This window comes from Azolla caroliniana, unplaced genomic scaffold (genome assembly GCF_043228905.1).
Source record: "Azolla caroliniana isolate FFs.n. ecotype wild unplaced genomic scaffold, voAzoCaro1.0.p SCAF_3, whole genome shotgun sequence".
Lineage (NCBI taxonomy): Eukaryota > Viridiplantae > Streptophyta > Polypodiopsida > Salviniales > Salviniaceae > Azolla > Azolla caroliniana.
Genome location: NW_028230438.1, coordinates 5,876,777 through 5,904,276, shown reverse-complemented (window position 1 = coordinate 5,904,276; position 27,500 = coordinate 5,876,777). Strand labels below are relative to the sequence as shown.

General features: G+C 35.9%; 2 protein-coding genes and 1 long non-coding RNA gene across 3 annotated transcripts; 1 reads left to right on the top strand and 2 right to left on the bottom strand.

The window, feature by feature from the left end:
• Positions 1-1,340: 1,340 nt before the first annotated feature.
• Positions 1,341-5,090, bottom strand: LOC147866020 (allantoate deiminase 2-like). The gene is made up of 12 exons (XM_087316378.1): positions 4,959-5,090; positions 4,552-4,637; positions 4,257-4,360; positions 3,776-3,860; positions 3,561-3,677; positions 3,325-3,434; positions 3,051-3,156; positions 2,877-2,963; positions 2,413-2,655; positions 2,180-2,305; positions 1,842-2,015; positions 1,341-1,718 (listed from the first exon to the last, which is right to left on the bottom strand). The coding sequence occupies exons 1-12, from the start codon at positions 5,038-5,040 to the stop codon at positions 1,551-1,553; spliced, it is 1,488 nt and encodes a 495-aa protein (XP_087172504.1). The 5' UTR covers positions 5,041-5,090; the 3' UTR covers positions 1,341-1,550.
• A 10,285-nt stretch (positions 5,091-15,375) lies between these two features.
• Positions 15,376-19,044, bottom strand: DRL1 (dihydroflavonol 4-reductase-like1). The gene is made up of 7 exons (XM_087316020.1): positions 19,021-19,044; positions 17,471-17,582; positions 16,569-16,738; positions 16,259-16,447; positions 15,877-16,039; positions 15,610-15,802; positions 15,376-15,514 (listed from the first exon to the last, which is right to left on the bottom strand). The coding sequence occupies exons 1-7, from the start codon at positions 19,042-19,044 to the stop codon at positions 15,376-15,378; spliced, it is 990 nt and encodes a 329-aa protein (XP_087172146.1).
• Positions 19,045-24,273: 5,229 nt separating this feature from the next.
• Positions 24,274-25,358, top strand: LOC147866018 (uncharacterized). The gene is made up of 3 exons (XR_015529462.1): positions 24,274-24,384; positions 24,504-24,616; positions 24,711-25,358. It is a non-coding gene; the product is annotated as an uncharacterized LOC147866018 (long non-coding RNA).
• The last annotated feature ends 2,142 nt before the right edge of the window (positions 25,359-27,500 follow it).

Sequence of the window (27,500 nt, the reverse complement as noted above, 5' to 3'; positions counted from 1 at the left end):
AGATAACTTGGGTAGCATGTCAAAGCTAACTATGGGTAATGACCTACGAAATTAGGTTGAACGACACAAATAAATGAAAACAACAAAGTGGCTAATCACAATTACAACGAAGTATGTTAAACTAAAGATGTAATGTTGCGGGCATGACCATATAATATCCTGTGGTAAGATTGTATCGTAGTATTCTATACACGAGTGTGAGGGTTAAACGAGAGTGTAAAGAAGGGAATGATTACTTTTAATCATTGGGATTGAGACAACCCATTAAGGCCAAGTGTGAACTTGCTTGGGGGCCTTAGGTCTGGCAATAAATATGAGGCCTAGCTACCCTCATTTGACACATGATTCGACTACGTTGAGACTTTGATCAAGTGGTGATCAAACTCTTGTAAGCGAGCGCCGGTACTAGGTATGACTCGATGCCACGGTAATGGTATGGGATGTCGATTGAGGCTCAAGCCCGTCTCAATCCCTTCGCTCGGGGGGTGGTTAGGTGGATCGACACCCTTATTTCTCTCTCTCTCTCTCTCTCCTCTCTATTTTCTAATAATATATTTCCTTATCTCATGCTTACATTAGTATCTAACTCTATTTAAGATCATGTGCTCCTCAACAAACACATACACGTATGCTCATAGATTGAATCATTCACATAATCAATATCATCCTTACACATAGACCTACTAACTTTACAACTATACTCATCCACCCCTTGCATTTAACTCATCAAATGATCATTTTCTTTAACTACTATTGGCACTCGTTTGCACAAAGGTATGAGGTGTATTTTCATAGATAGGGAGGTTAATATCATAATTGCCAAAAATGCAATGTATTAATGCTCAACACAATAATGTACATCACACTTGCCACTTGAAATACCTCTTGCTATGTAATCCATTAAAAAGAATTTACTTGCCATGGTAGACTAATGCATACCTAGAATAGCTCGCTTTTGGTTGAGACACTTAAGAGAACATATGTTTTGGAATGACATAAATAATTCATACACATCATAATATAAAAATGGTCTACAAAGACGCAAAGAGAAAAAGAGACATCATATAAGTTGCAGGAATAAATATGGGCAGCAACAACTCCATACACATAGCTTAGGAATATATATGCGGTAGATGTTGATCCAACTGTACCTCTAACTAAAGGAACAAATATCTAGAAGGATAGCATAGATCCACAAAAAGTGTGCGAGAGTAGTATGTGAGGACATTTTTGGTCGAGCCATTATCTAATATATTTTTGGCATTTTCTTGGTGGTGTTTTTGTTTTATGAACCAGAGAATTTGCTATAAACATGAACCATTTCATTTTGTAAGCAGAAAGCTTTTATCTGCTGCTTGATAATCTCCAGTTTGTTCGGTAAAAAGAGTATGATGTTTATACAATAAGATGCCAATTGAGTGTGTGGAATGTGATGAAGTGTGATATGCTTTTGGAATATGCTACAAGAAACTATCAGATGTTTCTACAAGAAAATGTACAAAGTAGAGAGATGTTAGAAATGTTTCTTCTTCTTCTCCTTATGTAACCATCTAAGACACCTCTTCAGGATCAACGATTCTCTCTTGGTTGTTAGTAGTGATTTCATTATCCAAAAAGGAATGTAGAGCTAGGCTTGCAGCCCATACGTCCTCATCTAGCACATGTTCATCAGGCGAGTGACTTATACCCCCAGAGCATCGAACAAACAACATTCCAACCTTTTTTCACACACACAGACCAAAAAATTAAGAAGGAAACACAAGATCAAAATCACTTGGTCTAAACAAATTATATTGATGGGTGTGAAAATAACTTAAATAAGTATATGCTTGTAGGCATACTTTCGTCAAATGTGCCATCATTAATGCATCGTGACCCGCACCACTGACTAGTGTTGGAACAAATTGACGATCTGAATGCAAGCCTGAAGTCGGAAGATCATGTAGAGCTTGTGTTGTTGCTTTAAACAGACGCTCCTGAATATCCGAGTCACAATGTATTCCTCTTGCTTCATGCTATAAATGCATACAAGAAGAGTTGTGATTGAATTCATGAAGTTGAAAATTCAAGATTGTGCCAAAACTAGGGCTAGTTTTTTGCTACTCTTAACAAATTTTCTATTGAGGCATTAACAAATAGATTGAAGAAAACTTGGCTGTTACCGCATGTGCACGCGTACCTTGATTGCAATTTCATAAGATATTTGCCTATCCTGGCTCATTGCTTCGATTTGGTTCCGTATGGCGTGAACGGCTTTGGTTCGAACATCATCATTCTCGGCTCGGATGTCCACAGTGAAGACAACCTATATGGCACAAAAAACGAATCAGATCCATAACACCATGCATGCATGTATATTCCAAATTGAAGCAATAAGCAATCCAGGGGTGTATGCGTGGGTGCATGTATGACCTCTCCAGGGATGACATTGCTAGCACCCGGCCATGCCGCAATCTCACCAACAGTACACACCAAAGCACCTTCATTAACAAAATGGTGCCTTTCAGTTAGCTCTAACTCATTTGTGAGAAACTCTTCTGGATGCTTGCATATGTGTTCGATGGCCACTATTGCTCCCGCAGCAGCCACCATTGCGTCTCTTCTCATGGCCATGGGCACCGTACCGGCATGTCCTTGGAGCCCCATTAATTTTACCTTCATATTAAAGACCCAAGGTTATTCTAAAAAACTATTGAATAAGAGGTACATACTCAAACTTCCATCAAAGATAGTTGAATTAAGTGTGTTCAGTTAAAAACAAACTTTTGCTGTTTTACATATGTATTTATATTCCACCTAATAGTTCAATTTCCATGGTTGGAAGTGTGGTTGGAAGTGATCCACAATTTGTAACATTGAATAAAGGTGTTACCTACCGAGAGCCTTGTTTGGCCAGCAATGCTTCCTACCACTCCCAGTGAAATTCCTTGTCTTTCAAGGACTGGACCTTGCTCTATATGTATCTACGAAAATGTACAATTATATAAGATTTTGAGGTACTGTGCTTCTCATGTGAAATTTCAAAGAATTACAATGAAAAAATATACTACCTCAACATAGCCCCAAACGGCATCTGTGTCATACTTGATATTTGATAGACTCTGTAGTGTGCCTGGAAAGGAGGCATCCTTTAGGGCTGTTCCAAGTGTGATGCCTCTGCAACGAAAGAATAATATAGATAGATATATTAGCTAGGGAAAAATAATTCAATGGTAGTTCAATACCATCTTAAAATCCACATCTCCATTCCAATGCTTTTGAGTGCATCTAACAAAGAGCGGTTATCACAGGGCAGTTTCACATCAATGGGTAAGTTTAGCTCACCTTTTGTCTGTGACGCTAAGAAGGTTCTCAGAAAATTTCCCAGCTACAGCAGCACTTCCAAGAAAGGTTGACTGAAACCGGACTCCCTCTTCATCACTAAAAGCAATAACCTGGTATATACAGCACACATAAGTTTTAGAAAAAAGGATCTACATACCAGCCTTGTCGATCAGCAGACAATACTGGAATTTCTCTTTCGACTTTAGAACAGTTATATATTCTTGATCTTTAATTACCTCGATTGGACGAGGAAAGTTATGAAGTTGGCCCTTAATTTTCAAAACTTTAACTGCTGCTATTGCGGTTATGATGCCAAGCGCTCCATCATACATCCCAGCATCAATCACAGTGTCCTGATGGTCCAAGAAATGTCCAAATTAGACTATCCCAAGGGGTTGGGCACTTCTCAAGTGCTGGTAAACATGAGATCCACAAATGCATACATACATACCAAATGGGAACCTATGAACAATATTGGAGCTGAAGCATTTCCACAATCAACTCGTCCATGGACATTTCCAATATCATCAATCCAGCTATACAAGACAAAATGAAAAAGCAATGACAAAGCTATCATTTCTCGCAACAAATATCATCTTACATTTCCAGTATAATCCACCCAAGGCTATTCATTTATGATCAAATGAAAAACCAACCAGAACCTAGTTGGAAGATGGAATCATGTATCACAAGATATCTAACTGGACATTTTCACATTTCTGGTATCATCAATCTAGTTATACATATGACCAAATGAAATAAGCTATATGGATATAGTTTGTGTATATCTATTACAACATCCTTCAAAAGTCCAAATAGGAAACAAAATTGATATATCAATTAAGAAAAATGCTTTGGTTTTCCTACAACTTAAATAGTTTGTGTCTAAACCCAAACTATATGTATGTATCACATAAACAGTATATAAATACCTTATCATCCCAGCATCCTCCATCCATGTATAGATCAGCTTCGCAGCATCCATTGATGCCTTGCTTAAGAAGGTTCTTTGCAAATACTGGGTAGAGTCACTTATCTATTGCATTTAAACAATATAAAAACACCATATAAGCTCAAAGATAAACACATAATTTTCATCATAATATATATTTCTAAGCTCAAGTACCATGTTCTCTTTGATTTTCTTTTCCTAATGAATAGTTTCTCTTGTAAACTACACACACATGCCAAAGAGAATGAGAAGGAAAATAAAACATGGGAACTTACGCTTCCAAGCTCTTTTAGCCTCAGCATGGGTTCGACCTTCAATACATAATCTTGTGAAGCCTTGGAAGAATCCAAGATGGGCAATCCTACACAAAGGCCAACAGAAAAAACCCAACTTAATGTCAAATCATTTTAATTACACAAGAGAAAAAAACAAGAAAAAATTACACACACAAGCTATGTGGGCATAGTAGCTATATGAATGATAAATGGCATACATGTTTGCATTAATTCAATGCAGTTGTTTTCCATTCATGTAGCTACTATGCCTACATACCTTGTCTGAAAGATAAAAAAAACGAAATCTTAAGGGCGTATAGGGGGGATTAAGAGAAACGCATGGTCAATTGATTATGAGAACGGAATATATGCATGTATGTGTGTATTATTAACTAACGCTTGCTTACCAGAGACCAAAGCAATAGCAATGGACGAGAGGAGGAGGCAGAGAAAGCCCAAGAGATGTACAGAGCTAGTGGAGATATCCATGGAGAAAGAGAGAGAGAGAGAGAGAGAGAGAGAGAGAGAGAGAGAGAACAAGGACGGATGGAAGAAGGGAAGAAACAGAGCTTTTTTTCTTTGCAGAAAAACAGCTCTTTTATTTCCTCCTCCTCCTCCTTCTCCTCCTTCACCTCTCCTGTGTTCCTCCTTACTCCTCCCATGCTCCACCTCTACAAACCTATTTATAGAAAAATGAGGAAATACACAGGAAAATGAAGAAAACAGGGGAGCAGAGGGAGGTTTTTTCTTTTCTTTTTTTCATTTTTCATTTTTCGTTTTTTCATTTTTGTAATTTTTTTTTTTTTCATTTTTTTCAATTTTGCATTTTTTCTTAACAGGAGATTGGGGAGGCTAAAGCAAGCCTCTTTCTCGCAACATGAATCGAACGGATGGCACGAGCTCCTAGCCTATGACAGATCGATTGAATTGTTGGGACCAGGGGTTGAGGCAAACCTTGTCCTATGTGCAAACCCCAACATGAATGAAGTGGTCCGAAAGTTCTGGTGAGACCTTGTAATGGGTTGACAATATAAGCATTGCACCGAAGTGTGCCCGAGCAATGTCCCCGTCGAAACCCGTACTGAGTCCGAAGACAGAATAATTGCGATTAATTTCCATATACATTCGAAATTTTTTAAATCACCATAGAATCGTGATATCGAGTGAGTGCTTTTTAATTTGCAGAAAACATTTTAGTGGGCATTTTGGGTTTGGGTTTTTTGTGTGTGTGTGTGTGTGTGTGTGTATTTTTTATGTGTATAAAAGTTTATTTGATGGAGTAATGGAATGTAACTAAACCTAGACTGAAGTGCAAAAAGATCCTTCCTTTGAGGAGAGGTAGATATGAACCAATGAGAGAATGACATGTGGCGTCGACGGAGGGTGCATATTCCTTACGGACCCACTGGCCTCCCAAAAAGCTTGGAGAAAGAGTTTTCTTCTCCTCTTTATTTATACACCATTTCATGATTCTTCTTTCCCACTTTTTCACTCCCAATCTCTTTCTCTCTCTTTCATGAGCAGTGACGACGACAAACTTGTGCAAAAATGATTCCGAAATTCCAATTAATTCTAACTACCATAGTGCTCACCACAAATACTCTGACACCTCTCTCTCCTCGCTCTCTCTTGGAAAGCACACAATTATATTAATTGCACGTAAAAAGAACACTACATTGATACTATAGATAATTTAGTGTCGCCACTACATAGATAGTGTGCCATGTTGAAGTGCCAATAGGCAAGAAGAGCACCCAATCTCTATCTTTTCTCTCTCTCTCTCTCTCTCTCTCTCTCTCTAGAATAAAACTTGCAATAAAAAGATTCCAAAATTCCTCTCCACATACATCTCTCTTCTTTTATATCCATAAAAGCGGGGTTGTATTAAAAACTGACAATACCAAATGTCTTGTTGTCCCTACTACAATGGAGTCATGGAAACTGCCAAATCACTTTTCCTTGGGGCCTATGTACTCCACGGAGACCATCAAAGAAAAACCCATTTTCTCATATTCCGATTGTGCCATAGACCCTAGTATCAAAGGTGATTCAATCACTCTTACAATGGGGGGGGTAAAGCTCGAACACCGACATCTCTCTCTCTCTCTCTCTCTCTCTCTCTCTCTCTCTCTCTCTCTCTCTAGTTAACACTAAGCTTAGCTATGTTAACATCCATGCCAAGGGCATAATTATAGTATTTACAACTCTTTAATTCAGTTTTTTTAATGTTCACATGTGCCTTAGTGCACCTTTATGAAGTGGACATATCGATCTAGTGTATCGCCTTTTAGGTTCGTGCATTCTTCATCTCTCTCTCTCTCATGGCACATGGTTTATATATAATAAACTATTTAAAAAATATAGGTGAGTTGTGAAATGGCAAAACTCTCGAGTATAAAAGAAATATTATAGTTCACATGATAATATGCTCGTAAAAGTAACATATAATATATTGACACAATAAAAAAATCCATCAACTTGGGAGGTGTCCTAAATCTCAAGATGATACAAAAGCTAAATTTGGCATAAAGCTATACACAACATTGCAAGGTGCATACTGTAAAGTAATAATGTCACCAATATCAGAACCTCTTGATAGATGTCTTTTTTATTATAGCATCAAAATACATTTTATTTCATTTTATAGAACTACATACTTGAACCTTAATCTAATTTCGAGGACACCATCTTACCAAGGTCTGACTACATGACCTATACTATTGAGTTGAATATGTAGATATGAACTTTGTCCTACATTTGAAGACCTAATTATATATGTATATCCTAACATAGGGCTTTGATAGAATCTCTCTAATTTATCTTGCATTACACAATCTTAACATTTTCTAGATCAATGACACGATTCCAAAGACTTTGGTACAATCTCTCTTTTCATTCACATTCACATTAACAATGACAATATGGTTATCAATACAATTCTCCATGCATTTACTCGATAAACTCATATTTGTCTTTCCATTTGGAGAATCTCTCTTAATGTTTGTTGGAAAAGTATAGTAGAACATGAAACCCTAACTTTGCTATAAATGCTGAAATGCCCATGATGGTCATATGATTCATAAAATGCCACATATTAATTCACAAAATGATATTAAAGATGAACTAATAGAGACTAAGAAAATTTGCAATAATGTTTTCCTCCTTCCCATAATTGATCAATAGGTGTAGCTTCCATTATCACTAGGTTCATATCCCACTCTATTGTTATCATTAGTCTTAAAATGACATTTTGTGAACAATGTGCACATGGGTGAAATTTTGGGATTGATGGCTCAATGAAAGTGCCATTCTTCGTATAATTTGTCCTTTACGAAACCAATCGACAATGTCCTGAAGTATGTCTTTGTTGCTTTAACTTTCTCTTAATTGGAATTGACATTCACTTTATATACATAGCCAACAAAATAGTGTCCCTTCTTCCCATCATAAATCAATCAAAAGTATGTCTTCAATCTTTGACAAACATAAATGTAAATTCATTATTTATAAACTCGATCCATGCATTCTCTTTTTACAAACTGGATGTAATTTGATAGCTTCACTACATGATTTAGTTGAGAAACATCTAGTCTTACCTGAAATTCTCCACATCCTTAGTGAAGGATGAAGTTGCAATGTTAGGGGGTTTGTGAGAACCGACATCAAGGGAAAAACTCCCCTTTCCTTTTTAGCCCAAGAAAGTCTTAAATTTTGATTAACTTGACCCAACAAAATTACCAATAACATTAGTATTTAAGTCTTGTAATTAATTATAGCACTCATAATAATGAACACAAGTATATTATGAACATGAGTAATTTGGTTGATTGATTAAAAAGTAGGGTATTTTGGAAAATAAAGGTATACTTTGTTAATTTGAAGAAAAACTAGGGTAGCATAGTCGTTTGTAGAAAGTCAAGGGTATTTTAGTGTTATCTCTTATTATCTTAGATATATAGTATGGGATTCAAGCAAGCATTTGAAAGTGATTTAAAATTCCAACAACTTTCTATTTTACCATGACATAATAAGGTTGTGAGGATTGTGATTGTTGAAGTGAATGGAAGACAATTTTTCTTTAGCATTACCTCGTTAAAAAAAGGGCAACGTATTGTCCTTCAATTGGAATGCTTTTATAGAGCAACGACATTCATGGTGATTTTGGCATTTTGTGTCTCTGCGTGTCTAGAAAGCATTTGTAAGATCAAGATGGTGGGGTAATACTAAAGAGCTATAGGTTTTTCTTTTTCTCGAGTACTTTTCATGTGATTAGATATTATGCTTAGTTAACATTTGCATTCAACTTTTTATTGCTTGCACTATTTATGAGGTTCAAGGTCTACTTTGCAACTCAAACAAATTGCTCCATCTCTCTTTCTCTTGGGCTCTCCTATTAATGACCAATTGTGAGGAACTGCACCAAGTTGTGCCTTGCACGTAATGTCTTGCTTCTAACAACACAGTTCTCATTCTCATTTCTTTTTAATATTACATGTGTGGGTTCTTTTTTGGGCTCATGTATGTGCGCTCTTTTAGTATATTGAAAATTTAGAGTCATTTTCATAGAAAAAAACAAATTGAGGACATATGAACTAAATGTTCAAGGAAAATTGAGTAATGCAAGAAAATATACATATGAACACTTTAGTTTTGCAAACTTGAACATACAAGCACATGCGTGGGTGTAGCCTAAAATCTTGTCACTAGGTCGCTTTTAAGCCATATTAAGATATCTTGGGTGGTAGTGAGACATGGTTTGTTTCTATAATTTAACATTTCATATTTTTAGAACATTTCTTATTTAGTAAAATCTATGTTACCTATCTTAAACGTTTTAGTAGAATATGATAAAGAGGCACAATATTGGGTCAAGTGAATGTTTATGTATCCATGAAAGTTGACCTACTCCATATAGATGTAAATGTGTGTTGAAACATGCTTCTATATTTTAATTTTGTTTGCGCATGCATTCGCCTATTGACCAATTATTAGGCATGTACCTAGGTCTATTTCCAAATATATTTCACCCTAGTAGGTTTGTCTTTTCTAACTCAAGATTTTAATCTTGTAGTTGACAACATACTAATTGCCGTATATGCATCACAATTGTTGTAGTTGTTGTTTACCCCCAAACTTTTCATGGTCATTGAAGTGGTTATGACCTTTCAAAGTAAGAACATCATCTTCTTGAATGTGACGTTTCACCTTTAATAAGATCACGAGCATTAGGAACCTCCATCTCTTTCTATTTTTAAGATGAGATTTCACAATCAAGAAGACCATTTTGACTAGGAGTTTCTATCATATCTTATTTTAATGTGAAGGGCTTAACTAGTGGCAATATGCTACCTATCCACGTAAGGTGTTGGGCTCCAAACTTTCATTCTTTCACAGCTCTTTATTACGTATATCACTTTCTTTAACTAAATAGGGTCAATTAAGTATAGCCTTCAATGAGAAGTTTGGTTTGGTTCGAGCCTTAGGGTCACCTTATTCGATAGAAGAGTATTCAAGCTTCTCATCTTTTTGTCAATCGATAATATATACATATAAATTTTCCAATCATCGAAATGTCGGTCGAATGTTTTATTCACCTTTCCTTTCCTTTGGCAGCAAGACTTTGTATTTGTTTATTCTCGCGCGCGTATCTTTCCGATGGTCTTCCGAAAATCTATAGCATTCTGCTGGAACACATCCTGTCTAATGTTGGAGGTGAAAATTGCAGAAAGTTTATCCTATTTCGAACATGTCATTTTATTCGTAAGTTCCACAGTGTCTTTAGTGTTGATCCAACTCAAACTTGTCATTCATCATTTATGCATGTGTTTGCAAAATTGAGGTTGTGTATGACGATATGAATAATTCTCATGTGCATACCATTTGTGAACCTCCATGTGTATTTGAAGGCTTATATTAGAATATTTCCAATGAATTATGACAACTCTCAATGCATGAATTAGATAGTAGAGTTTGCAAATTCGGGGTTTTTCTATGAAGACATGATTGTTTCTCATGTCCATATCATTTGTGATTCTCCATATGTATTTGACGGCTTTTATTACAATTTACAATATTTCTCAATGAAGTATGAGAATGGCTCTTAATGCTTTAGTTACTAGTTGGCATTAGTAATCTTTATTTTATGCAAAAATTTAAAAATGGAGATGTGTGAATTGATGTCCTAGATACAAATAGTGGGCTGAATAACACATGGTTTTGTGACTCTCTATATGTATTTGAAGGCATTTATTACAATATTTCTCAATGAAGTATGACAATGGCTCTTAATGCATTAGTTACTTGTGGCATTAGTAATCTTTACTTTATGCAAAATTTGCAAAATGGGAACATGTGAATTGATGTCTTAGATACAAATAGTGGGCCATATAACGCATGGTTTTGTTTGGGTGGAATAGGTATGAACTTAGAAGAAGGCATGTGCAGAACATAATAGGTTCAAGAATGTAACATTGCTCATGTTTTGTTCTAAGGAGTTGGCCACACCATCATGAAAATACCCACTTTTATATCAGTTTCTTGTTGCTTGAATAGAGCCTTTCTAATAAATGGAATACAAGTACTCGTTAACAAGATTAGTTTCATTATGGGAGTAGGCCATATTAGAAAGGAAATATCTTCGAAATCTAATACCAACAATTTGCATTATGGTATATTAGATGTTGCATGAGTTTTAGGATTTACATGTAGTAATTTGACGCCAATTTCTTTCATTCATGACATATTTAACTTTAGATGATCATAATCCCAGTAGAAATTTGCCTTTATTTTGTTGTGGTATGTTCTTTAGCCATACAAAATAAAACATGAGGTTGATGCGTTATTGCTTCTCGCAAAACTCCGAAGCTATATGATTGATTAAGAATGCTAAAAAGATGAATGATCAAAATGCACGGGATAACATTGTTTTTAATATAAGAAGAATAATGCAGAAATTCTTCAAATCTATTTCATTATAGTGTCTCTTTAATTAGTCTTCTTTATTGTCCATTCGACTTTTCTCTCTTAAATAACTAAAGAAGATTGCGACGACGTCATTTATGCATATAAGCACTCAAGGGCATTCATATTCAAAGATGCACATGGTATACGACACAATTACGAGGACATTCTTACAAATGACAAGTAAATAATGAAAGAGAAACACACATCAACATTTCAAATGTGAGACACAAAGATGAACGCGTTGTAGCCTCCTAGTAATACTCAAAACAAACTTCATAAAGGCGATCCCACAACAAGCACCATATCCACCTCTTTCAAATGCACCGCTATCCCCATCCTAGCCTTTTGCCAAGCGTCAAATGTGGGATGCATTACATTGGGTTGATTGATATCTTCCCAATTGTTGGCCAATCCATGTGATATCATGGTCTTCCATGTAATTGATGTTAGCCATCCCCTAGGGCGAGTGTAAACTAAAATTATAATTCCATTATCCATATAATTAGAAGATACAAAGAGGTTACCATAAAATGTAAATAGTGGGAGGTATCTAACAACATTTATGTGGCCTTGCTCTTCTCCCTTGTAATAGAAACCCTTTTAAGGCAAAGAAAGATACATTTTAATAGAGCACCTTTGTTTTAGCATGTGTGTCGCTTTCTCTTACTTGGTGTGTTAATCAAGCAATTCAATTTTTGTTTACTTTGTGCCCTGTTGTATGAATTTTTATTGATAAGTACTAATATCCTCACCTAGTGTGGTCAAGTTTTCCTCAATATCCATATTGATTGTGCCGAAAGTTTTCCTACTGAACTACCAACGCGATGACAACACCCGACAACTTATAGGTGATGAGCTTAGTGGATTTTGTTTCCCTATAAAGTCTCCGTTTTGACCACCACCTACAATCCTGACATTTGCTTCTGGAAGGGCCTCATCTTGTACACAATTCAAAGAGGGGTCAAAGCTCATATGTGACCTTCCACACCCCAACATTCTATTCCTTTAATATTTTTTTAACCCACATTGCAAGAACTTTGAGGAACCCCTGAATATTGTAGTGAGCACGTCTAATGAGACTACTCGGTCAATTCCAAACCATTTACGAATCCAAGACATATAGTGGCTAATGATGCCAAACCACAATATGCCAATGTGTTTGGGATCTTAAACCCTTTCATGTTGTGACAATCGTAACTAGGTTATCCACCTTTTTTGCTAGTCACTATTGCCTACATGTCAATACACACGTGCTATGGCAAAGATAATCTCGTGGAGTGCATCACATACTTCTCAATGATCTAGCACGCTAACCACATGTAATAATGACTCAATGTGAATGAAATCGATAGGTCGAAGGTTGTTGAATTGATTATAGGGATGTCATCCACATATAATGTTATAGTTAATTAGATCTCTTGTTATTTCCGATGTAAATATTTGGTTTGGATATAGAGTAGGCTTGAGAGAGCATGAAATTCATAAATCTGGAAACCATAATCGAGGAGATTGATCAAGTCCATATAAGGGATCAATGGATCCAACAAACATAGTTGAGTTGTAAACTTGACTCAAATCTAGGAGTTTGTGGCATGTAGTTTTCTTTTGGTAGGTCACTTTGCAGGAATGTTGCATGTGCATCCAAAAGACGAACCTCAACGTCAAGAATGGTGGCTAGATCCATAATAGTTGGAATGATTCCATATGTAGAAAGAAAGAAAATGTTTTAGAATACTCAAGTCCTTCCACTCGAGGGAAATCATGACCCACAATACGAAGTTCCTAGCATGCCATTTACTACCATCAAGGTGTATTTTTGAAACAATACCCATTTGCATGAGCTAGAATAGTAGCATATAATGAGTGATACTATGATCCATGTTTTGTTGGCAAAGGGAGATCCAAACTCGTTCTCCATCGAAGCTTGCCATTCAATATTTGGACTCTACAATGCCTCATTGATAGTTGTTGGATAATTAAGAACCTCTGATGTGATTGAGTGGTGGCTACGTTCAAATGACGTGGATAATGTTTCAAATTTATGATCCACAATAAGAGCATCAAATTTGATAGTGTGATTGTATAGATCTCAAAGAGCTTGAACTTTCTTAGAAGTGAGTGTAGACTCTAGAGGTAAGTGACCTAGGTGATGGTAGAAATTAGAATGTCATGATTGTTTGTTTGTGCCACGAATTGTTCATTAGAGGGAGAGAAGAAATTTGTACACCCACTTGGATTAGTTTTGGCATCCTTGTTACAAGCTTCTTTCCGTTTAACATAGAAGCATAATCATATTCGTAACGGCTTAAAGGAGCTTTTACGAAAATGTGAACACGGATAACCAAGGTGAGTGAGGTGTGCTTTGCTGAAGGTTTCGCATGATGAAACGATGACTTGGGATCATCCTAGTTCATGTATATATGTGTTGCTTCATTTTGCTATAATTGTTTGGTTACTAGAGGCAAGAAACTATAGCCATTATATAACACTTTTAACGAATGCACTACATATATGGTTAGGCTTTTCTTTTCTTTTTTCCAAAAAAGTTAGGCTTTTCTATTTATTTCAAAATGCAACAATAAAATGTGATATTACCTTGTCTCTTGTTGTCGAAATTTTAATGGATATATTTTGTTGTTAATAAAAAACTTGGCTACATACAAGAATGGTACGTAGATATTTGGTTTTTAGTGGCTGGCCTTACTGGTGGGCAAGTGTGGTGGGTATCTAGGTGCAAGGAGTCGTTTACCGGGAAGCGAACCCCATCGGCTGAGAGTTTAATGATGATTTGGTTTAATCTGATTTCTACGCTACAAGGAAAGTTTGACAGCCTTCAGGGGCCCTTTGATGCGAGTGAAGAAGTTAGATACTGCTTCCTTCTTAAATGGAGAGGTTCTCCAATGCTACTGATGGTGGATGGCAATGCAAAGTGGATTTCTTAGCCACCCCAGTGGCTGTTTCCTCCAATGGTACTAATCATAGAGGTGGGTGCTGAATTGTGAAGAGATTGGAGGGTGTCTTTACTGAATGTGGGTTGTCTGAGGCTCATGTTGTGGGAATTCTGTTGAGTAATTTTGTGCTGAGGCTTTGTTGCTTCATTTATACATGTTGTTTTCTTGTAGTCATGCAAAGTGGCTTGTAACATATGAGTTGTATATTATCCTATGTACTTTTTCTTAACTAATGGAAGTAGGATATTTTTGGGGAAAAAAATAAAAAAAAACTTGGCTTTTAACATATAAAATTTTTGAATATAATGTGGGTGTTAGAAAAGGGAACATGACATTTTGTCAATATTTATCTTCTAGTCAAATGATTGGCTTAACTACGTAAAACTGAAATGTACATAGATCAAAATTTTCATTAATATGATTTTTGATGTAAGTGCATATGTGTCTTACCTAGGGAAGACCTAACTACGTTGATTGCATTTCCCGTTGTCCGTCTACATGAACTTGCACTACTAGTTATTAAAGCAACATTGGGAGAACTCTACAGCCTTACCCATTAGTATGCAAACATGTTGCATTTGTTTAAGGTGTCCCAATAAGTTGGTATATTAAATGATATAGTCCATTTAACCATTTGATAACTTCCAATATAATAGAGAAATTTGTCAATGAGAAACAAAGTTTGGAAATTACACAATTATACATACATACGTCAAACACTCAATGCAACATGTGCATAATTCACTAATCTAAGATTATTTAGCTTTATATAGCCATCAATAATTAGTAGTAAGAATTCACATGTTTAAAAAAATTGAACCACAATGTATTATCCCAATATTATTTCTAGAGTTTGATCATTCATATTTTTAGGAAATACATCACAGTCTTAACTGATTTGCGAATAATTTCACTCAAGAAGACCTTTGGCTTTAAATGACGATATGCAATCATCAAACATATCTTCAATAGACTTAAAACGCAAGCCCAATTTCTCAAATTTGGATGAATCAAGAAGGTAACGAGGTCTCTCTCCATAGTTTTGAAATCTATGACATAAACAAAGAAATTCAATCATTTAGAATTTGGTTTTGTGATAAAAACGTTATCATGAATGTTGACAATTGAAGGAATACTTTCTTACTCTAGTGGAATGTGTAAATTGGGATATCTAGCAGCAAGACGTTCTGCAAGGTCTTGAACTTCTAAAACAATAGAAGAGCAAATATATCTTCCTTTTGCTTTGGGATCCTCATATGCTAAGATGTGAGCACTTGCAACATCATCAATATGCACATATCCCATTCTCCCATGATATGAAAATTTAGTGCTATCACCTGTGTTTACATGATTGAAAAGGTTGGCCATACTAGATGCATAACCCAAAAGCATTCATCATAAGATTTCTAACCTTTCAAGAGACCCAAAGTATCTGAAGCGGTGGAACAAAGATCAGGAGGTAAGACTGGCCCAATAATAAAGCTTGGATGAATGACTACAACATCCAATTCATTCTTCTCAGAAAAGTCCCATGCTGCTCTTTCAGCAAGGACCTTGGCCATTGCATACCATATCTTGAAAACAAAAAACATGAAACTTGAATCAAATATGCATACAAAGCATTACAAATCTATGTGTTACTTAATATTCGAAAAAAATTCCTAGCTAAATATGTATAAATGTTCACATATGTATATAAATAGATTGTACATTTTTAAATAAATAGACAAATTTATTTGCATGAACTTTAACTTTGACTCAGTTTGTTAAAGTTTTCATATTCCTTTGTTTACCTTGAATTGCTCACATATTTCTAAAGATGACCAACTAGATTCGTCAAGCACTTGTTCTGGTTCAATGTCAGCTCTAAAACGAATTGCGGCGCTAGAGGATGTAATGATAACCCGCTTAACTGTTTGTGACTTTTTGCAACTTTGTAGGACATTAAGGGTTCCTTTTACAGCGGGATCTATCAACTCCACCTAAAGAAGGGGTCAAGGAAAGCAGGATTTTTCAAACTCCCATGGGCACATAATTGTTTAAGTTAAACATTTGTTTTAGCTCATTCCAAAAATTTGAACTCAAATGAACTTTAAATCTTACCTTGGGATCTTTTTCAACCAATTTCACTGGGGTTGCGGTGTGGAAGACACCTTCACAGCCACTAATTGGAGCATCAAAACTACCCTCTTCCAAAAGGTCAGCTCGCAATAACTCAAGCCTCTCTTTAGCTCCATGAAGTGTTCGAAGATGTTGTGTTTTTGCAACATTATCTTAAATAGGACAAAAATGGATTGGTACATGAGTAAAAATGCATCCAATTTATGTTTTAGCATTGTCAAATTGTGAAAGAAGTAGCAAAGGAGTAGTAAAATATCATCCAATTACATTTGGGAACTACAATTCGAGCATACAATATGATGTTGACGATGCATTTAGGAAGTTAACCAAGATTCTTGTTGTCTTTGTTAAATATGTGAATGGTTGAAGCTTTCATTTTTAACAATTATGGATATGCATGTTACATATATATGCAATCTCCCTTTGTATCTTTGACACATAATAGTATGTCCTCTATCTAAGCATGAGTATGAACTTTGTGGAAAGTACAATAAAGAAGCCTCTCGAGTCTCTAGCAATGATGTTTTTGGTCTACTTGATCATGTTACTAGCAACAATAATAAATCATCTATTTCTAACATACCTCAACTGTTTCTAATTACTTTAGTTTGTAACTATCCAAATGCTTATAGAAGTGAGTTAAAGTTCCTCTCCATCATGTACTGGTCTTTTTAAATCTTCGCAATGTGGATGCGTCGTTTTGCACCACACCATATATTTTCATTCTTGTGATTAACTAAAAAATGTATGCATGTCTATATCAAACCATCTAAAAAAAGATCATATCGCTTTGTCCTGCTTAAACTCTAATTGTACAAATACATAGAAGATGCAGACAATATAATTTACATAATTATGATATATATATATTTGTTTAGTTATACCGGGATCTCTAACAGTGCCACGAACATAGTAGCCATGCTCTAAGAGCCTCTTGACAAGCCATGATGCCACAAATCCTGATGCCCCAGTCACACAAACCACCCTCTTCTTTTCCTTTTGTGCATCCATGATCATGTGATCTGTATAATACAATGGATTTCAATATATCTGCCATGACTATATCGTTGATGGAACTAAGAGACAAAATGGAAGATCTACAAAACTATAAAAATAATGTGAGGGAGGTTTTCAAGATGTGAGTAAATAACAAGAACTTAGAATAGTGAATCGATACAAGGGATTTGCACAAGATTTGAAAGTGTGATAAACCCTAGAATAAGACTCAATTAAAATTTTAGAACCTTAACCGAATAGAACAATATACTCCTTGCATTTTGTAACTTGATTAGTTCTCTTTAATACATTACAAAGTGACTTGTACACAAATGACAGATGATTATCGAAAGAAAATGAGATAAACCAATGAATTTAAAGGGAATTAGGGAGGTAATAACCTAAAGTCAATCAAATTATAATGATGATTTGTTGCTCTAGGTATAACGATGACAAATGGAATGAAGAGACAAAAAAACAAAATGCACCTTCTTCTTATAGCTAGAGGTAGAACAAGAACACACACACTTCTTGCATTCCTATTGTCCAACCGTACCCTTTACCTGCACAAACATATACATGTGTGTGCACATTATTGTGAATTCAGCTTGTGTGCATATATGCATGACGACCTTTTCCACATTACTAAGACTTAGGTGTGCACCCTATAAGTAAGGTTCACAAATGAAGCATGGATTACATCAAATATGGTGCGTGTTTTGCTATGACTCGACTTGTGATGACATGCTTTAAATGGATTCTTATGATTTTTCCCCAAGTTTGGTAATACTTGATGTCCAACATATTGATGGAACCAACGTATGTGTACTTGTCCATATTTGTATTTATTTTAGCATTAAGTAGAAATGCACAATAAGACTCAAAATGTAATTGTGCTTTTTTTCTCCCGTTTATCCATGTTTATGGTAACATGTATCTAGTATAGAACTCAGTTTAGTTGTTTATAAGTTTAAGTAGTTTGGTTTAATGGTTTATTCCTAGGTTTCACATAGAGGCCCGAGGGGTATAAATTGATCACTCTCTAATCCCTTGTGCATGGGGATGATTGTCATGGTGGAAAACAAATTAAAGTTAATAAATGGAATAATTTGATTTCATAAAAAAATATAGTTTTTATCAAGCATCCATGGAAACGATGTTTAAAACTAAATTGCGTTGCATTTAACTTTTCCTTCCCTCGTAAAATATCAAGTATTTAGATCAATTATAGTAATTCAAGGAGACGTATTAGAAGTAATTACAAAACCAAAATACCAAAATTTATTTACCCATTTGATTTATTTCAAAAACATACTGATGGTTCTTAGCATCCAAAAAAATATATTATTGCATAATTAGTTATTCGTCGATTATGTCCTATTATCATCATAATTTACCCCACAATAATTGTTAGTCATGATATCGAAGACACTAAAACCATTTCTTTCATCCCTCTCTCCATTGTTCCTACTACTTGATGTCATCGAACCAATGCATGAGGCCAATCCTACACCCCCAATTCTCCAAGCCTAGGTTTCACACTGACTACCTACTTTCTTTCCCCTTTGTACCCACCCTTAAATTTTCTAAAGTCTCAAAACCTTCTAAAGAAAACCTTTATATGCCTGAAATACAAGTCGCCAAATACAAGCACATTATCTTGCACGCAAAATGTGTGTTTACAAGTGTCCTTGTGGGAATCAAGACAAAAGATCGAATTAAAGAAGCACAAGGAAGTGCCAACCCATATGTTGACTTCTGCAAACCTTCATTGACCAACCATCTTCCTTGGTTCAATTTCTATTAGGGATTAAGCTTTGTGACCTATAAGCTCAAACCCATAAAAAACATGGTCAAGTCAAATTTTTATCACGTAGATCCTCCCTATGAATGAATCAATGATTAAGGATATCCTCACAATGAAGAGCTTAATTCTATTCTCAAGGGATATAAAAAAGTGTTTGACAAGTTCGACCAAGTTCTTGAAATGCAACGATGTGAGTAAATTTACATTTGAAGATTGGCTCATCTTCTATGACAAATTGGTCTACATTCCATAAAAACTTTTTGAATAAACAAATTGTCAAAGTGCGTGACAAGACGATGATTGTTCATTTTGTTGTCTAGATTATTTCACAAGACTTTATCATGAAACTATCACTATTTCTTCTGATAAATTTACTTAAAAGTCTCCTAATCATGAACTCTTTGATGTTGTATAGTCATTTTGAATGGCCACTAACCTTGGGCCTCAATTGTGGTGGTCTTTCCCTCAAACCTCCCTTTATTAGTTTTTGTATTGATTCAGTGTAAGTTTTTGGTTATCAACAAGATTGAAATGTAGCCACCCTTTGCGATTTCCTAGAGCAATGTTCAACACTACTCAATAAACACCAAAGCATGAAAAAAAAGATGAAGGAAACACTTGACTTTCAGTCACCTAGATTTTTAGGATTTGTGGATCATGATACCTAATCTTGTGTCACATTGGACTACAAGAAATTATACCCTTACCAACAAGTTAACACAATTGCATTACAACTAGACCTCCCAATGCATTTTCACATCCACAATGTATTCCATATTATACTATTTGAACAATAGTATGAAACTGCAATCCTCAATCCCTAATGGTCAGCATTTCAAGATGAAGATGAATGCAAGCCCCAAGAGGTCCTAGATTCCAAAAGTTGAAAGCACCAACCGTGTATAAATATCACACCATGTAACAAAAGGAGAAGAAGAAGGAAGATCATTGATATATATATTTCTTTGTAATATATTCTATATAATCAGTGAGCAAAATCTTTTTCTTCTGTTTTGATTTTGATTTTGCACAAATAAATGTTTAAGTTATCCTTAAGTGATTAATGTTGGCTAGTTGGTACACATCGTGACTATTTATATATGATTTGTGCCCTCCATCATCTATATTGTTAAGATAAAGTTATGTGTGGTAGTGGTACCATAATAGTTACCCTAACCTCACAAGAGAGTGAGACATCCAAGGGCAATTCTACCTTGCTAAGGTCATAGCCTAGTGAAGTGCAAACTGAATGTTTTCGGGCATGATTAAGAGGTATAGGCCTTTCCATCAAGAATGATGCCACTATAGAGGCCCTTACAACCATCTTGGTCAGACGATAGCTTCGGAGATACTTCAAGCAAATTGTCTGACCAATGAACTTTGTAGTACTTTAGAACTATGTATGATCACGTAGATAGCAATCAAACGATAGCATACACCGGGTGAAACTAATGGCATTGACTGGGCGGGGCCAATGACACCTAACAACCACTATGGAGGTGCTCAACACATAGCATCAAAAGTTGGTGTATGTTGTCAAGACTAGAGGCATGATTAAAATTTAAGAGGTATAGGCCTTTCCATCAAGAACGATGCCACTACAGAGGCCCTTACAACCATCTTGGTCAGACGACAACTCCGGAGATACTTCAAGCAGATTGTCTGACCAATGAGCTCTGTAGTACTTTAGAACTATGTATGATCAAGTAGATAGCAATCGAACGATAGCATACACTGGGTGAAACTAATGGCATTGACTAGGCGGGGCCAATGACACCTGACAACCACTATGGAGATGCTCAACACATAGCATCAAAAGTTGGTGTATGTTGTCAAGACTAGAGCAAAACACCTCCACCAATCAACTAGTAACCTGCTAATTTTTTCGATGACAAGGCCACAAAACCACTCTATCCCAGTCCTAAATCACCCTCAAAACTATTAGGTACATTTGCACAGCAATTTAGCTTTTTCGAAAGATGTACAAATTCCACATTAAGTGGCATGAGTGAGAGATTAAGCTTAGGATTGAGAAATGGTCAAACATCTCAAAATTGTTGAGAAAATGAACCAAAAGTTCCACCTTCTAAACCCACACAAACCCATTCCTTTTGCAAGTCATTGCTAGAGGAGTAGATGATGCCAAGGTCACTTAGTAGATAATGTAATAGTGAGAGGCTGTAGATGGTGTGGGTTGAATACTTAGTCTAGTTTGAGCTTCTTTAATTTTAAATAAAAAAGCATGTGGCCTCAAGCAGAAGGTTAAGCATGGTTCTCTCTATGGCATAGAAAAGGGTCACTAAAATCCATGCTCAAATTGTGAGAAAATGGCCTTCTTGGAAATGAAGTTTCAGTTGGTAATGCGTTGATTGACATTTATGCAGACTTTGGGTGGTTTATAAATGCTGGGCATATTTTGTACCCTCCAAAAGGTTTGATGTGCTAGCAGAGCCACATCTGAAGGGCAAGCAATGCATTTTCTTCTTGTTAAACAGGGCCTGGAAGGAGGCTCTCTCATTCCCAACCTGTTTCCTGATATGTAATGCTAGCAAAATCTGAAGATGTGTTTGACAAAATGCCTTGTCAAATTGTAACCTTGTGGAATTCACTTATTGCAGGACACAGTTAATATGGGTTTGGGGTGAAAGCATTGGAAGGACTTCAAGATAAGCAATTAACAAGGCTTTCTTCCAATTAGTATCACCTACACATGTATTACAAAATGGATTTTGTAGCGCGAATGATTTGGACAAGGACAAAGCAGTACACATGGAAGTTGTAAGGAAGGGACATGAAATGGTAAACAATTCTTTAGTCAGCATGTACGAGAAATGTGGTCATGTCAATGCAAAAGTTCCACAGGAAGTGATGGCCCAAGAGGTCAAGCAATCAATCCAAATACAAACAATTCAAGTTGATGCTAGTCCCCATAACATGCCTTGGGCTAAGAAGATGAGCTCATTGTGAGGCGGATGTCTTCGGCAAAGCACATGTGCTAGAACAAAGGGTGATTGTGACCAATGCGCTCAAGTAGCATGCCATTGATTCACATGCACTTCAATACCAATGAGCTCGGAAGGCAGATGCACACTGAAAGCATCAATAAATAAATAAAATTTAAATTTTTTGATGAACACATGTATGACTCAGGACCAGTGACCAGACCATCTATACAGGCCACATGCTTTTTTACTTAAAATTCAATGCTTCCTTATGATTCCTGTTTTGATCATATCCTGCCATAAATGAGTTCCATGTCACAATAGTTCGCTCTAGTAGGCTACCAAATATTCTACTATCATCTTCAAGACATTCTGATTTTGCAAGAAAATTGATACAAGCACCGTTATCACAAAGATGGATCCAAAAAGTGCTGCTCAAAGTCTTCACCATTGGTCTGATATTAAGCTTTCAAGAGAATTATATGTATGTAACCTAATTCAACTAAATGACACCTGCGTCTTGCATTTGTTGAAACAAATTCATTGCATCTGTAAAAATTCCATGCTGACCATAGCTACAAATTAGGGGGCATTTCACATGATGACTCCTCTGTGAGGCATTTGTTCATTGGTCTGCATGAATCATGAGGGCAAAAGCAATGAGAGTACATGTTGATTAGTATAGAGCCCACACATGCATAATCAAATTCTGGCCCCAAATCAATGAATCTCTCAACACGACTTTGGTTTATGTTACTGAACATAATTTGCGTAGGGATGGCAAAGTGATGGACAGAATTTCGCTCTTTACCTCATTTTGCATTCTCTCCAAAAGTATGTTTGCTTCATCACAATATCCAGGTTGTGAAGAATACCCTGCAATCAATGTTATCCATGTGACAACATTTTTGGAAGGCATTCTATGAAATGTGACTAGCTTCTTCCATTTCACATATTTACCAATAACAGCATTCCATACTGGCACATGCCACATATATACCGGCATATGAATCCAACTCAAAGCCACATACAATAGTATCTGTATTGATCTTGCTCCCTTTTGTCATGCTCTTGGACTAGAGGAACATGATTTTAAAACGCTCACGCTCTGATTTGATTAGTTTTGAATGCCTGGTATCTCATCTCATCAAGGATTTTGAGAGCAACTTCACCATAGCCATTTTCAGCATAACCTGAAATCAATGTGCTCCGTATTTGGGCTTTGTAACTTTTCAACAACATGCAAACTCCATCCATGTCTTCACAAGATATATCTCCATTTAACCATATTCGGGTTTCATAACTTTTCAACAAGATGCAAGCTCCATGTCCTCACAAGATATATACATATGCATACGATTATGATCAGCAAGTGCATTGATCTCAAGAATCAAGCTCATTGTTGACAACATCGGCATGATTTGTATACCATATTGGAAAGCATCACAATTTTGATACACTTTTAAAACACAGACAAAGGATGCCTGATCTAGATCAAAAGTCAGAACTTCGATTTTCTTGAAAAGAGAGTGCTTCTTGAAAGTATCCATAATGGGCATGCCCTTCTATTAATGTATTGTGCATCACAACATCCCATGTCAAAGACCTATAAAACACATTGTGTGCGACTTACAACATGTGACAATTCGCATACATGTGTAAAGTGTCCATCGCCCAAAAAAGGCTTAATTCACATCACATTTGATAAAAAAAGCATGGACATGCTAACCTTTTAGCAAATAGAACACGCTTTCAAGACAAAGGAAAGTGGCTCGAGTTGGCTTTATTACTTCCTTCTGCATCTGATAAAAAAGAGCTTGACAACTTCCCAATTACATAGGTCCTAGAGTTCATAAAATCTTCAATTATAACTTTCCATGGTTCAGTTGGCTTAATTAGAATCATTATGAATGCACAATAAGCATCCAGAACGCTTCCACATCTCACATAAATGTGAACAAAGGTGCAACCCACATATGGATCAGATTTTACCAGTCTCTCATCGTCGAAATCTCTTTGTGGAAGAACGCAGATTCATCTCCCATGTAAAATGGTAGACCTTCATCATTTTTCAATCTCTGATCTTCATTCATCTTTTTGTGCCATTCATTTCTGGTAGGATCAATGGAAACTCATAATGACCATAGCACTTACGAAATCATGTGGTTTTAGGAATACCCTCCTCAAGGGTAATTATCTTATATGCAAGATGGTTTGTAGATTGATTTTGGCAAAGTGTCAAGCACCATGACAATCATCTGTCGATGGTTTGACAGGTTCGACAGGTGCATAACATGTAAAATGTGTTCAGTCAGTCATTTTATTCAAATGGCTATAATCAATACACATTCGTTATGTTCCTTGTGTTTTCTTGAGCAGGATAACTTGCAATTGCAGTGCACCCCAAGGAGATTTACCGGGACTAATGTGGCCCATCCTTAAGTTGTGTTGCGGTCTCATCCTCTTCAATTCAACTAAGTCCATAAGGTGGAACGCTCACTAAAACAAACACCTTGCATGAGTTCTATTTCATGCTTAACACTACACATAAGTCTGGATTTCTCTCGAAAACATCTTTGAGATTAGTTCAACATTAAAATGGGGTATGGTCATGAAAGGTAATTTGATTTATATCAACATTAAAATGATAATATTGAATCATTGGATTGATCATGTAGATGTAATGCTGGATTAAAGATGCAAAGAAACAAGAATTTTGAAGGAATTTTACACATTCTATAATAGCATTCGTTATTTGATGCAAAAGTTATTGAATGGTTAATCCAATCAATGGATGAACAAAAGAGGAGTTTTATTATAAAACTAGGGATAACCCTTATTATATCAATTGATCTCAAATTCGTCACATGAGAATAAAGTATTCCTACATAGGAATTTATGCAAATCAACAATTCATGATTGTATTCCTCCCTTCACTAGGTGAACTTTAAAAGTGTGATCACTTTAGTCTTTTGAAAGTCTCAACATTTGTATTGAGTGATCATAACATAAAATTGTGTGAGTTACTTGTATCAAACACATAATGCACTAGGCGTCCATTTACTTGACCAATTGATTGGGAAAAAATGAGGAAGTTTACTTTAATGGAGTTTGATCCTCAATCATGTAAAGGAGCTAACTTTCTAGTCAAATATTTTGCCATTTTGCTCTCGTGCTAGAAAAGTTCTAGTTTCCACCCGAGACTCGGTAACAATTTTCTTTATACACCCTTTTTTCTTACAATACTCGCATGATATTTTGATCAAATTCATCACTGAGATTCTTACATTTCTCATCGAAATGGTCTTAGGTTTGGTTCTACTAACAAAGATTTATTGTAGCCTTTCTTCAAAGAGCACATGTACTTAAGTGCAACCTCAACATTGTTGAAAGTTCCATGATCCTTATGATGCATTATCCAATGATATTTTGAATTCAGAATGTCATGAAGGAAATAGACAATAAATCATTTCTCTCCCTCGAGACTTGATTTTTTAATTTGAGTTGGATTATGATGAATCTAATTCTTAAGGGAATGAATTAGCCTATTGGAGAGAGTCTTGATTCTAGTTCATTCACGTAAGGTTTTCGAATGCCTTTGTTATTGATTGGGACTACTTTTCTTAGGGGGGTGCAAGAAACAATATACATATTGAATCATTTAGGTAATTATGCCAACTACTAATTTCCTTCTAAGACATTTTTTATTTTTATTCTAATCACAAAAAGATATCTTCTCCCCAATTAACAAGTTGCCCATGATAATCACCTATAAGTAACCGTAGTCTTGATCTGGGGGTATATTTACTACTTGTGTTGGAGGATATTTATATCGATAAATAAATTCATCTCCTAATATAGGGGATAACACCATGTGTATTATATTCTTTTGTTTATTGTGAAGTGACTCGATATAATGATCTAATACATGAGCAAATGATTGAAAGTGTTAGTTATGGACTTCAATAGGAAACCACGATCATGGGTTGATTTCTTTGCCATTTGTTTGTAGCATTAATCGTTGCTCGAGATCTTTTTTTGTACGATGAGGTGGTGTTTTGACCACTAGGATTTGGTTGATGGACCATTCTCCATTGTTTTCCCTAATCTTATGATGAGTATGTATGGGTTAATTCTAAAAGGAAGGATGGTATGAATTGTAATATTCAGTTCTACGGATACTATTTAGTGTGTTATCGCTTCACCACACTAGGGTCTAGGGTTAACCCCCTAGGGCTTCTATCTATATAAGAAGGCTAGTTCGGGAGGGTTGACTTATGTTGAGACTATGACAATGTGGTTATGGCTCTTTATAGTTAAGCATCTGTGATTCTCACAGAACCCAAGGTATGACTCACATCAACCCTCGATGGTATGAGACATAGAGGAGGTTTGGGTTCATCTCCTGCCATTGTTAAGAGGTGCTCAAGTGGTTTGGTTCCCCTCTTTCCTTTCTTTGGTTTATAATTCCTTATGTTTTGCTTAATTAGTTAGTTACACTCTAACATAACTACGCTTAGTGTTAGACATCTACATTCAAACTATGTGGGAACCCCATCTCACCATTATGGGCATGCCATTTGATTAGATCCATGATCCTCTTCAATTTGCAAGAGTGGGAGAAGGGAATTGTGGAAAAATTCTTCATAATACATGTTGATGCTATTTGACATAGGTACTTTCATTAGAGATTTAACTCTTCTCAATGAAATCTCAAATGAAGTAATCTTGTACTTCTAACTTTGAGAAATTTCCCATATCCATTGCCAAGAGAGAAGGCCTCCCTTGCCCATTTTGTTAACGACAATGTAACACTACTTTAATTGTTGAAACATATATGCACTCTTAAAGCCGCAATCTCCATGATTTAATAAGTATCCTCAACGAATTTTCTATACATCCTAAGTTGCCAAAATCCAAACATGCAAGTACAAAAATTTCACCTACTCTAAAGCATAACCTTTAGTTCTTCACTCCATTAAAGTACCACTGCTTTTTGTCAAGGTTTGACATGAATTAATTTACCACTCCTACTTATTGGCATAACGCCCACCTCGGTATACATCAAACATCTAGCTATAAATGAATACCTAATGTTTCACATATGTCCCTTTGGTGATTGTAGCTTTGGGTAGTCCATCTTGCTAAGTTTAAAGTAGTTTGATAGTG